This window comes from Phyllobates terribilis, unplaced genomic scaffold (genome assembly GCF_046119375.1).
Source record: "Phyllobates terribilis strain yellow unplaced genomic scaffold, ASM4611937v1 Scaffold_5__5_contigs__length_657084704, whole genome shotgun sequence".
NCBI lineage: Eukaryota > Metazoa > Chordata > Amphibia > Anura > Dendrobatidae > Phyllobates > Phyllobates terribilis.
Window position 1 is genome coordinate 227,708,076 of NW_027362765.1, and position 13,948 is coordinate 227,722,023.

General features: G+C 45.6%; 1 protein-coding gene across 2 annotated transcripts in view; it reads left to right on the forward strand.

Moving 5' to 3' along the window:
• The window catches only part of LOC141271071 (bactericidal permeability-increasing protein-like), a 205,415-nt gene that overhangs the window by 103,974 nt on the left and 87,493 nt on the right, over nucleotides 1–13,948 (forward strand). For both annotated transcript variants that reach the window (XM_073681172.1, XM_073681173.1), the window contains exon 8: nucleotides 4,460–4,551. In XM_073681172.1, coding sequence (XP_073537273.1) covers nucleotides 4,460–4,551 — 92 coding nt within the window. The remainder of the gene's footprint in view (nucleotides 1–4,459; nucleotides 4,552–13,948) is intronic.

Consider the following 13,948-nt stretch of genomic DNA (forward strand, 5'->3'; position numbering starts at 1 on the left):
ACATTTATATCATTAATCAAGAAGTCATTCTAAGGCTCAGGGCTAGGTACTGACATTTGTCGCCTGATGGCAATTCTCATAAAAGTCATGCAACAAAAATAACTGCAACTTGTCTTCGTCTTGCTGTTTTTTCAAGTATTTTAGAGGTGTCATTTTTCTGTAATTAATACAGCCAAGTGGCAGACAAATCGATGGTCCGGTGCGACTTACACTGAAGTCTACAGCAAGTGTGATTGCATTGAATTTTTGCAGGACGATACAAGAGTTGTAGGTGAGAGCATAATCCTGCAAGAACAAGACGCCATTGTAAACTTTTTTCAGAAGTTCCAATCTTCAGCCGACAGTGTTCACTTTTCTTGATCACAATTTAAACATGACGTAGTAACCTTTTCTACCAAAATTTAGCACGCGCACTTGTAAAAGATAATCCTTGGAGCCATAGCAGCGTGATTTATTTTAGTCTTTTAGGAATATTCAAGGCCAACTATTTATCAATACCTTCTTGAATATGCTATAGTATAATGTTTTTGTGTTTTTTTAATTTTTAAACTAGGTTGATCCAGGGTGTGTATATAGTTTGACATCCCCTTTTTGTTTTGATCCTACAGTAATGTCTAGGGTACTTACTGTATCTGTATACAGTGCCGCTATTTGCATGTGCTTAAATGGCAGCTGAAATAAGTGGAAGTCAGTTGTCAGATGACTAATATCTCCAAGAAACTATGATGTAGCTGTCCCTTCCATAGAGAACAGACAGGGCAAAGACATACTGAGTCTTTTCAGTGTGTATGGTATAATGTTACTACTGTACCTTTTTAAGCTATGTACTATGGAAAGCATTAAGATAACAACATATTAATGATGATAAATCTAATAACCGCTCTAGTTGTCTGCAGGATTTAGAAATTTTTAATGCTAGAACTTCTAGAGCACACACCTTAAAAATGCATAGTGACTACTATTCTGCCTGTTGTAGGCCTCCCATAGTACAGCTTTCTAGCATGATATGTACTAATACGTATCTGCATCCTGGGCCTTATGAACCAGATACGTATTAGTATGCATCGGGGATTCCGCCCACACACAGGCTGTGCTGGCACAATCGCCGCCGAGTGTCAGATGATTGTCACAGCTGACACCCTTTGCTATGTGCTGGGAGCGGTCCCACACAACTCCCAGCACATTAACCCCCAAAATGCTGTGAAAGAAGTCGATTGCCGGAATTCTGGTGGCAAGAGGAGGTAAGCGCCGTTGATTACCTCCTCACCGGCGTGCTGCGCTGTCTAAGGCCGGGTTCCGTGGTTGTCATGGTGACCTGGATGTCGTCATGACGACAGCAGGAAGATACTTTGATCATGCGCAGTGCACGATCACAGTATCTTCTGCCTGTGCAGCATTGACAGGCTGTATAGCACAGGGATGGTGCTGCATCCCTATGCTATACAGGCGATCAGCCTGCAAAAACTGAAAGTCCCATAGTGGGACATCGTGTGAAAGTTAAAAAAGAATCAGAAAGTGAAGAAAAAAAAAAGAAAAAAAATATAAAAAAAAATGAAAAAAATAATCCCCATAAATAAATAGTATTATGAAAAAAAACAAAAACAATAAAAGTACACATATTTGGTATCGCCGCATCCGGAACGACCTGACCTATAAAACTGTCTCATTAGTTAACCCCTTTAGTGAACACAGTAAAAAATAAAAAACAAAGCAAAAAACGATTCTTTATCATACCGCCAAACAAAAAATGGAATAAAACGCGATAAAGATGAATGTAATTAAAAATAGTACCACTGAAAACGTAATCTTAAACCGCAAAAAACAAGCCGCCACACAGCTCCATCAGCCAAAAAATAAAAAAGATATAACTTTCAGAATAAAGCGATGCAAAAAATATAATTTTTTTTATAAAATAGTTTTTATTGTGTAAGCGCCAAAACATAAAAAAAGATATAAATGTGGTACCACTGTAAACGTACTGACCCAAAGAATAAAGCTACCTGATCAATTTTAACATAAGCGGAACGGCATAAAAAAAACCCAAAAAACTATTCCTGAATTGTTGGTTTTTGTTATTCTGCCTCCCAAAAATCGGAATAGAAAGCAATCAAAAAATGTCATGTGCCTGAAAATGGTACCATTAAAACGCCAACTTGTCCCGCAAAAAACAAGCCGTCACATGACTCTGTCGGCCGAAATATGGAAAAACTATAGCTCTCAAAATATGGCGATGAAAAAACTAGTCTTTGCAAAAAAAACAGCTGTCAATGTGACAGTTGTCAATAATAAACAGCTATAAATCTGGTATCGCTGTAATCGCACTGAGCAGAAGAATAAAGTCATCTAATCACATATACGGCATGAGGAAAGGCGTAAAAAATAAACTCCAGGGTGAGGGTTGTGCTAGGGTGAGGGTTGTGTTGGGGTTGGGATTTTTTCAAAAGTAAAGAAAAAAAATGACGATATGGCGACTAGTGTTGAGCGCAAGTGCTTTCTACTTGAGTTTGCTCGAGTCTCTGCTCCATAGGCTTCTCGGCCAAAAAAACCTGGCGGGGATTGCTTGCCATACACGAGCGATCCCCACATGTTATTTTTTGGGTGTAACAACCGTGAAACATGCGAGATGGGGACTCGAGCATGTCACTTGAGCACCCGCGATACATAGTGCATACGTGTGTACCCAATGCAAACTCAAGTAGTGAGCAGTTGCGCTCAAGACTAATGGCAACTTATTCAATGTGATGACCTAATGTTATCAATTTCTGTGTCGTACCTCGGAGTTCAAAATGTTCACTGCTCCCCCTGATAAAATCCTTGAGGGGTCTAGTTTCCAAAATGGGGTTACTTGTGGGGGGTTTCCACTATTTAGGCGCATCAGTGGCTATCCAAACGGGACAGGATGTTCGCTCTCAATTCCAGCCAATTTTGCGTTCAAAAAGTCACACAGTGCTCCTTCTGTTCTGAACTCTGCAGTGAGCCCAAACAGTGTGTTTTCCCCACATATGGGGTATTGGTGTACTCAGGATAAATTGCACAACAGTTTTTGGGGTCCATTTTCTCCTCTTTACCTTTGTGAAAATAACAAATTTGGGGCTGAAAAATCATTTTTTGTGGAAAAAGTTTGATTTTTTTATCTTCACGGCTCCATGTTATAAACTTCTGTGAAGCACCTGGGGGTTCAGGGTGCTCACCACACATCTAGATAAGTTCCTTGAGGGCTCTAGTTTCCAAAATGGTGTCACTTGTGGGGGGTTTCCACTGTTTAGGCATATCAGGGGCTGTCCGAACGCCACATGGCGTCCGCTAATTATTCAAGAAAAATTTACATTCAAAAAGACAAATGGCGCTACTTCCCTTCCGAACCATGCCGCATGCTCAGGAAAAATTGCACAATAAATTTTGGGGTCCATTTTTTCCAGTTACCCTTGCAAAAATAAAAAAATTGGGGTTCTAAAGTAACGTTTTTGTGAAAAAAGTTAAATGTTCATTTTTTTTCTTCCACTTTCCAAAAAATTCCTGTGAAGCACCTGAAGGGTTAATAAAGTTCTTGAATGTGGTTTTGAGCACCTTGAGGGGTGCAGTTTTTAGAATGGTGTCACTTTTTGTTATTTTCTGTCATAAAGGCTCCTTAAAGTCACTTCAAATGTGATGTGGTCCCTAAAAAAAAATGGTTTTGTAAATTTTGTTGGAAAAATGTGAAATCGCTGGTCAACTTTTAACCCTTATAACTTCCTAGCCCAAAAAAATTTTGGTTCCAAAATTGTGCTGATGTAAAGTAGACATATGGGAAATTTTATTTATTAACTATTTTTGATTTTTTGACAAACGCAAGTGATATCAAAGAAATTTTACCACTATCATGAAGTACAATATGTCACGAAAAAACAATCTCAGAATAAGCGGGATTCGTTGAAGCTTTTCAGAGTTATTACCTCATAAAGTGACAGTGATCAGAATTGTAAAAATTGGCCTGGTCATTAATGTGCAAACCACCCTCGGGGGTAACGGGTTAAACTTGCCTCTTTAATGATAATATGATGACTCTGCTCATTCAAACTCAGTCTAGACAACAAAGCTGACAAGTCAGTTAGGCCACGGCCTCACTATCAGTATTCGGTCAGTATTTTTTTTTTGAAGGAGTGAGAGCCAAAACCAGGAGTGGGTGATAAATGCAGAATTGGTGACTTGTTTCTATTATACCTTTTCTCTGATTTTTCCTCACCTGGTTTTGGCTCCCACTCCTAAGAAAAATACTGACCAAATACTGATGTCGGGGCCGTGGCCTTACAGCAAGATACAACAGCAAAAAAAATGTTTAGACAAAATATCCTTTTTCAGTTATGCCAATTTTCTGATCAAAAGCCAGAAACCATTCAGTGTGACATATCCAATTACAACGGTCATCTACAAAGATACATACTTTTTCATCTTTAGTTTCTTCCTAATTATTTTTTTTCAGTTACTGCAGATCTTGATGTCCATAATAAAATTGACTATTCTGTGATAAATCCTCCACGAGTGCAGAAAACGCATATTGATCTGGATCTAAAGGTAATGAGTCACCTTTTAAAGAAAGTAACTTCATATTAATACTGTAGGCTAAAAACCAAACAAAACTATATTGATAAAAATAAAGTGTAAATGACAAGCTTTTTTTTTCCATAAACATTTGAGGATAAAGCAATTTCTTTTTTTTCGCTCTTGTTTTTCCTACAGTACCTTCATATAGTAGCTTTTTTTTAATGTCACCATTTAACTTGCTGTTTAGTGTATTGGAAATGGAAAAAAATATCTTGGGTGTAACTGGTAAAAAAACACTAAATTTATATAACTTTTTTTCTGTTCTACTGCTTTTTAATAGTGATGAGCGAGCGTGCTCGCCACTGCTCGGCGCTCGCCGAGTATTTCCGGGGTTGCTCGGCAGGAGCTCGGGTCTCCTCCCTGCATGTTTGGCGCTCTTTACAGAGCCAATGAACATGCAGGGATTGACTGCCACTCACTGTAATGCCGTAGCCATGTTGGTTGTGGCATTACAGTGCTTGACTGGCCGCAGAGCGTCATCAGGTCTATATCAGACCTGGAGCCACCATGGTCGTCACAGTCACTCCGGAATCAGACAGTGTAGGGAGAGCTGCTGCTGCGTCAGGGAGAGATTTGCTTGTGTATTAGGTAGTGTAGGGAGAAAAACCATACATTACACATATCTGTAGCACCCTGAGGACTCGGCTGCTACAGGGGTATTGCACCTCGACCCAGAGGTGTGGTATTCCACTCCCGGGTAAGGATGGAGTGTGGGACTGAGCTCAGTAGGCTGCATGCACTACATACATCCCATTTCCGGGGGACAGAACTACGGTACTCCCACCAAGTATATGTGCAGGTACGACAGCGTCTGTCCCTGGCTGGAGTGGGAGGGGGGTGGAACATCCCAGTAGTGTAGGGGCAGATAGGGGGAGTACTCTGGGTAAAGCTAGGAGCCCATTGGGTGCTGGTCACCTGGGCTCACACATAGAGGGAGTATATAAGGTGGGCACCATCTTAGGACAAGGGAGTCTTTAGGAAGAGTTCAGCCAGGAGGGCTGACAGGGAGCTGTGGCTCCGGCTGGGCCCAGCTCCAGGGCCAAGCCTGCAGTGAAGAGAGAGGAAGAGAAGAAAGGCCCAGAGAAGCAGAGTCAGAAGGAACCCTAAGAACCCAGACTTAAACCAAAAAGGGTGAAGGGTTGGCAGAAGAGGGCACCGGATCCCAAGCTGGCAGAGGCAGAAGTAACCCTTAACCAGGAACCGGAGTTTTGCCACGACCCTCACCACATCCACCAAGAGTAGGGTCAGGAAAGCCGGAGAAGGTTTTACCATCAGAAGGCCCAAGGGAACCGGACAAAGGTGGATCCCTGGTGGGGACGGCCAGGAGAAAGAGAGTGAGAGGGAAGCTCAGGACCACGCTCCGGAACTGCCTGGGGGTTAGCCGAGTCCCGCACCTGGTGGACGCAGCACGGCTCGGGTGGTCACTCAAGGCCAGAGTGACCAAAGCAACATCAGTGAGTAAAAACCCTGAAACTGCATCTCACGTCTCTGCCTCTCCTTTCTGCATCATCACAACCCCCATCATCCACACCTGCTGCCCTGAGGCCATACCCCTCCCGTTGGGGGTTATACCACCACGCTGCACATCCTTATACACCTGGCCTCAGTGGACTGTTCTGCAGCGGCGGCTTCAAAGCCGCACTCAACGGGTGGCGTAGTCGATCAAGTTAACATCTACTGCCATAGACTGCCACTTAGTTTGACACCCTGGGCACGGACCGGGTCACCGCCACAAGGACTACTACCCCTATCCAGATCCGGCTCCGGGTATCCCCTGAACATGGCCCAGGGGGCGCGTCATATCCATCTTAACAAACAGTCCTTTTGAAGACTAACTAATCCATCTGCAGAGCTATCAGGCAGGCAGGCAGGGTATATAGCAGACTGCAGTGCATATAGCACAAGAGGCTCCATTCCAATTCTGCCTTCTGCTGCTGTTAGATATTTCTATACAAAGGCCCAGGTCTCAGGGGCCAGGAATACTTTTTTTCTGCGCCATTTGCTTGTTGGCACTGCAGAATACAGCCAGGACCTTTCCGTATTACAGCGCTAGAAATCCAGCTATTTAAAACTGTGTTTTCACCGTCACATGGATCACATATACGTTGTCAGAAAATACTGCCATTTCTGGCCTCCATTAAAAATTTCCTTTAGTGTGTCAGTGAAGCAATTCACAGCAGTTTGCTGTTCAAACTACTTACCTACAGGCCTGGTATTTAAAACTCTGTTTTCTCCGTCACACGAATCACCTATAAGTTCACTCCAAACTCAGTCATTTGTAGTGAGCGTGGAAGATACTGTCCTCCATTTAAAATGGGCAAGGCACGTGGCAAGGGACAGGGAACTGGACGTGATGGTAATGGTGCATGTAGAGGCCGAGGACAAGGCCGTGGGCAAGCTGAAATTGTGCCACAACAAACACCCACATCTTCTCGCCTGACCTTCCTGTCCCAATTTCTAGGGGACCTCAGCACACCACTATTGAACCCAGAGCAGTGTCAAAAGGTTGTTGGTTGGATAGCGGATAATGCTTCCAGTCACATAGCCACCACCAGATCACGTGTAGTGATGCCCAAATATTTGAGCAGCCATGGTCACACGAAGGCGACGGTGGGAAAGTGTCACAAGAGGTGGACGATGATGAGACATAATTGCTAGAAAGTCAGGAGGAGGACCAGGGTGCAGAAGTGGAAAACGAGGTGGTGGATGATATAGTAACTGACCCAACCTGGCAGGATGACATGCAGAGCGAGGACAGCAGCACACAGGGGGAGGGAGACAGAGCACCCCAACAGGCAGGAAGAAGCAGTGTGGTGGCCGCACACAGAAGGCAGGCAACCGTTCCCCGTAACACCAACACAAAGGAAGTTACCAGTACAACTGTTAGGTCTTCCCGAGTCTGGTTGTTTTTTAAAGACTCTGCCAATAACCCCAAAAAGGCCATTTGCACCACTTGCCAGGCCAGCATCAGCAGGAGTGGCAAAACGACCAGCCTGACCACCACCAGCATTATCAGGCACATGGCAGCATAGCACCCGACTTTGTGGGCCGAACCCCAGGGTCCAGGAACAGTGTCTGCATTGCTTATTCCGCTGTTGTGCATGCAAGCCAATCCCCTGTCCATGGTGCATGCGAAGATGCCTCCTGCCCTGCACCTGTCGTTGCACACTGTCAAGTAGCAGCATCAGGAAGCACGTCCATGTTCTTGTCCCAGCGCAGTGTTCAGTTGTCCATACCCCAGTCCTTGGAACGCAAGCGCAAATATTCAGCCAACGCCCCACAGGCCACACTACTAAATTCTCACATTTCACGACTGCTTGTGCTCGAAATGTTGCCTTTTTGGCTTGTGGAGACAGAAGCATTTCCGCAACCTGATGGCGGCGGCCGTCCCTCGGTACTCTGTCCCCAGCCGCTATTTCTCCCGGTGTGACGTCCCTGCATTACACAAGCACGTGTCTCAAAACCTTAGCCGTGCCCTCAACAACACAGTTACCGGTAAAGTCCACCTAACCACGGACACGTGGACAAGTGCTTGTGGGCAGGGATGGTACATCTCGCTGACGGCACACTGGGTTAACATAGTGAAAGCCAGGACCCTGTCGGACCTTGGGACGGAACACGTCCTCCCAACTTCAAGAATTGCGCGAGCTAGGTCAATCAGAGTTGCCCCCACGGTCTACCGCTCCTGCACCTCATCCTCCTCAGCCTCCTCCTCCTTTTCAGCTTCCATCTCCGAAATGACCACATCAGTCACAAGCTGGAAGCACTGCCTCGGCCAAGCGGCAACAGGCTGTGCTGAAGCTAATATGCTTAGGTGACAAACCGCACAATGCTGAAGAGTTGTGGACAGCTCTGAAAGAGCAGGCAGATCTGTGGCTCACACCGCTGAACCTACAGCCAGGCATGGTCGTGTGTGACAATGGCCGGAACCTGGTGGTGTTCTGAGGCGAGGCGAGCTCACACAGGTACCATGCCTGGCCTATGTGCTTAACCTCTTGATTCAGCGGTTTCTCAAATCCTACCCGGAGCTGCCGAATCTGCTTGTTAAAGTATGCCGCCTCTGTGCCCATTTTAGAAAGTCAGCTACAGCTTCCGCCGCCCTTGCCGTGTTTCAGCAGCATTTGCAGCTTCCTGTTCACTGACTGGTGTGTGATGTCCCCACGCATTGGAACTCTACACTGCAGATGTTGGGAAGGATTTGTGAGCAGAAGAGGGCAGTTATTGAGTACCAGCATCAACAAGGCCGTCAGTGTTCAGTTCAGACTCCACACATAAGACCTCAGGAGTGGACATGGATGTCAGACATATGTACCATTCTCAAACTTCACCAAGATGGTGAGTGGCGATGACTCCATAATTAGCGTCACCATCCTGCTTCTCTGTCTTCTGAAATTCTCTCTGCTCACAATCAAAGAGGATGCATTGCAGGCGGAGCACGATGAGATGGAGTAAGGAACCATACAGGGTGATTACTCACAGCCAAGCCTCATCTCATCCCAATGTGGATTGGGTGACAATGAGCATCAGGAGGAGAAGGAAGGACAGGAGTTAGTACCGTCTATAGTGCATGAAACTATCTGCACAGCTGTCATACCGTCTGTTCAGCGTGGATGGCCAGAGGACAGAGAGGAGGAGGAGAGCATGGTCAGTCATCCTCTTGGTGAGGACCCGGAAGTCTTGCCTGTTAGTAGTCTGGCACGCATGGCTGAGTTTTTGTTACGCTGCCTTTCCCATGACCCTCGCGTTCTCAAAATTTTGGGTGACAGCCATTACTGGTTGGTGACAGTTCTAGACGAACGCTACAAGGAGAACTCTATATCTCTTATTCCTGAGGCGGACAGGTCTACAAAAATTGGGCTGTACCAAAAGGCCCATGTTGCGGAACTATTAAAAAAATTCCCATCTGAAAACGCTGGCGGCAGATGGCACACTTCGTTGGACAACCAAGGAGTACAGGCGAGAGGGAGCACCTTGCCGGCGGTACCAACGTCCTCCGTGATTCCTCTGTGCCTTATAATCATTGGGTATCCAAGCTGGATACGTGAAATGAACTGGCTCTTTTTGCCTTGGAGGTCCTGAGGTCCTGGCCTGCCCTGCCGCCAGCGTTTTATCAGAGCGGGTTTTTAGTGCCGCTGGTGGAATTATAACTGATAAGCGCATCTGCCTGTCAACTGAAAATGCTGACAGGCTGACTCTTATAAAAATGAACAAGGTCTGGATTGGGCCAGACTTCTCAACACCATCGAATGATAGCAGCGTAGCATAAACTCAAATCCAGTGTCTTTTCTTGGGAGGTATATTCCCATGTACCTTTTCACACCCACACATTGTTATACGCTTCCTGATTTTCGCTATTTGCTCTTGTCCTCCACCACCATAGCACTAGGGTGGCCGTGGTCCATGATGCAACATCCACATAATTTTTTTAAAGGGTGTTTATGATGGCCGTAAAAAAAATTTTTTTATGCAGTATGTTCATGTATACCCCCCAGGGGTAACTGTTTGTCAGCCTATACACTTAGTGCATGGGCATTACTAGCATAGGAGGCCCGCTCCATTCTAATGGTAACATTTTTTTATGAAGCCCTCCTCCATGTCTCTTCCAAGGGGCATTGAAGTACCTCCAAATTTTTGGCAGCCCTTGCATTCACTGCATAGGCCAATACTATGGGAGACTCTCTCCTTTCTAATGGGAATTTGTCGTTACTGTGGCCCTGCTCTGTGTCTCTAAATTCTTAGTGGGGTTTTTCCTAAAATTTGTCAGCTGTTGGACTCACTGCATACCCTATAACTGTATAGCCGACCCTCCTTTCTAATGGGAACATGTTATACCTTGTTACTGTGGCCCTGCTCTATTTGTCTTTAAATTCTTAGAGGGGTTTTTCCAAAATTTTTGCAGCCCTTGCAGTCACAGCATGGGCATTACCATTTATAGGAGACCCGCTTTTTTTATAATGGGAACATTTTTTTTACTGACACCCTCTTCTATGTCTCTTCAAAGGGGTATTGGGTTGCGTCCAATTTTTTGGCAGCCCTTGCAGTCACTGGATACGCAATAACAGTATAGGAGACCCACTTGTTAATAAAGGGAACAACAAAGCATAGTCGGCTGATGGCTCTCTAACAATAGCGAGGGCCGACTGCTGGCCTTTTAAGAATAGTAAGGGCCATCTGATGGCCCTATAAAAATAGGCTTTATGACTTTCAGAGTCCCTCCATCATAAATAAAACAGGATGTGTCTGATGATGTGTCACACACCACATTGTCAAATAAGGTTGTAAAATGTTAAAATGACATTTCCCGGTGAATGAATTTGTCTTAAAAACTAGCGTAAAAAAAACATAACAATAGGATCTTTCTTTAGTATAAAAAACAGCGTCACCAATTTAACCTCAATTTAATCACATTGTTCAGCTACAGGCTGTGCTGAAAATAACATGCTTAATGCTTAATTGACAAACCGCCCAGCGCTACAGAGTTGTTGAAAGCTGTAACACAGCCGCCTGATCTGTGGCTCTCACTGCTGAACATACAGCCAGGCATGGTCGTGTGTGACAATGGGCGGAACCTGGTGATGGAGAAATGACATCCAGAGTAGATACAGTTTCCCTCTATGCCAGTCCTTTCCCCGAGCTAAATACAACTGTCAGCAAAAAAACCTGTGGACTGGCTCTGTACTGTCCCTGGCCACATTCACCTGTTTGTGGTTAGGCGGTCCTTCTCAGTAAGTGCACTGGGGAGGTCATGGGTAATGTTGTGGGCCCCCTGCTTGTGTAAGGTGGAGACGACACCGGGAGAAACAGTGGCGGCTGGGGACCGAGTATGGACACCCGGCCACTGCCGGCATGAGGTTTTGAAAGCTTCCGACTCCACGAGCCTTTAAAGGCCATATTTCAAGTGCAAGCAGCTGCCCAGAAATCTGGCAGTTTAGTGTTGCGGCCTGTGGGTGCTTGGGTGGCTGTCTGCATACTTGCGCTTGCATTCTAAGTAACAGAAAACTAAGCAGATGGTAGCCTCTATCATCATCATGGCATCAACTCAGCACTATGAACTCTCCTGAAGGAGAAGCCAGGGCCCAACGGAGGAGTCTCCGGTTCTCTGGTGGGCCCGTCCAACCCTGCCGAGAAGCTGCCCTGCCTAAGAAAAGTGTGGGGGAAGGTTCCCGGACACTCTATGGCTGCTTTTTTAATGTGGATCAGCTATGCTTATGCATGTTATTTCTTAAACCGCATTACAGATCAGGCCATTGTCCAACTCTGTATTCATGAAATTAAATGTGCAAAGAAAGATTTTTGTGTGTCAAAGCACCACCGAGAAGTGCGACTTGATGTTGGATGGGCTGCCATTGCTTCTGCAACAAGCTGCATTAGAGGACTTCCTGGGAGAAATGACAGCTGGGTAGATATGGTTTCCCAAGTCCTTTCACTAAGCTCAAGAATATGGCTATGGTGAAATACAACTCAGCAAAAAAAGCTGTGGACTGGCTCCTTACCGTCCCTGGCCACATTCACCTGTCCACGTGTTTGTGGTTAGGCGGTCCTTCCCAGTAAGTGCACTGGGGAGGTCACGGGTAATGTTGTGGGACCCGTGCTTGTGGAAGGCGGAGATGACACCGGGAGAAACAGTGGTGGCTGGTGACCGAGTATGGACACCCGGACCGCCACCGGCATGAGGTTATGAAAAGCTTCCACCTCCACGAGCCTAAAAGGCCACATTTCAAGTGCAAGCAGCTGTCTAAAAATTGGCAGAATAGTATTGCAGCTGGTGGGTGGGTGGCTGGCTGCATACTTGCGCTTGCATTCCAAGGAATGGGGTAGGGACAACTGAACGTTGCACTGGGACAAGGACGTGGACGGTGATTGTTGCAAGTCTGCAACGACAGTTGCATGGCAGAAGGCATCTTCACATGTGCCAAGGATCACTTATGTTGGGCACACTTTTAGGCAGTGACCTGAGAGTCAGAAATTCTTCCAGAGGTCTTCCCCATGCTGTTCCCATGTCTTTTCAGTACTGGATGCATGTGTCTGGTGATGTGTCACACACTACATGGCCAGATAAGGTTGTAAAATGTTAAAATGACATTTCCCTGTGAATGCATTTGTCTTTGTTGAAAGCAATGCAAAAGTGCAAAAACGCATCAAAAACGCTACGTGTCAACATAGCCCAAGGTGTGGAGGAGGATTTTTGATTTTGGTTATTTATTTTGCCTTATATACAAGTCATTACCCTGGAAAGGATGTTCCTTAATATATTTCCCAGGAAAATCCATTTTGTTTTTGTTTTTGTATGCTTTATTGTGAGTCCGTAAAAGTGGCGTAATACTCTGACAACGTTGTTGACAACAGTGACCTGGGAGTCAGAAATGTTTCCAGGGGTCTTACCCATGCTGTTCCCATGTCATTTGAGCACTGTTGCCATCGATTTGAGCAATTTTTAGGCCCTCTGCTGACCGCCGGGGGGAGCCGCATGAAAAATACTCGCGTTTCCCATTGACTTACATTGGGCAATTTAGTGCTTGCTCATCACTACTTTTTAATAATAAAAACTTAAAAAATTGGTTTAAGTTAGTTTAGGTCTTCACCTTCTATAGTTGTGCATAGGCACAATACTTTGTAGCAGGAATGCTTTCGGAGGATTACCTCTGGTGCAGCGAACTTCCCTCAGTCTGCATTTGCAGAAAGTCATCATATTCACAAAGTCACTGAGCATAAACTCTAACTTTTTGAGGAATTTTGAGATTGGGAGTAGGATTCCTCTCAGTTTCATTCCAAAAATTCCTCAAAAAACTCTTGCCTATAGCCTAATTCCTGACAATGCCTTTAAAGAGACTTTGTCGGCACAGAATGACTGTTCAAACTAAGTCCCGCCGCTCGGTGTTTCACTGTGTGGCCAATCATTTATATACACCTTCCCACCTGCTTGTTTTCCCTCTATCTCCACCCCCCTCTTCTTTGACATCTCTGGCTTCATAGAGGCTGAGAAGGATGGAGATAGATGGAAAACAAACAGGTGGGAAGGTGTATATAAAGGATTTGTGGCACCCTGCTACTATAGGTACCACAGGACCCAAAAGGGTGCATGGATGGACTTCTCCACAAGAGGCCCTCACTACAAACAGACACCTCCACCCTTCCACCTCAAACCACCAGAGGGAGCCCTGTTAGGGATATATATATGGCGGGTGGAGTTAGGCAGTGAGTTTTTAGTCAGAGAGTAGTCTGAGAGCAGTATGTGAGCTGCTGTGAGTGTTGAGGGCCCCGAGTGTGGCCGAGGCAAGAGGTGAGGAGAGAGGAGTTGAGGGGGCAGAGGAACATCACCTGCTCACCCCAAGACACAATCCGGACACCGGGTCCGCGCCTACAGGGT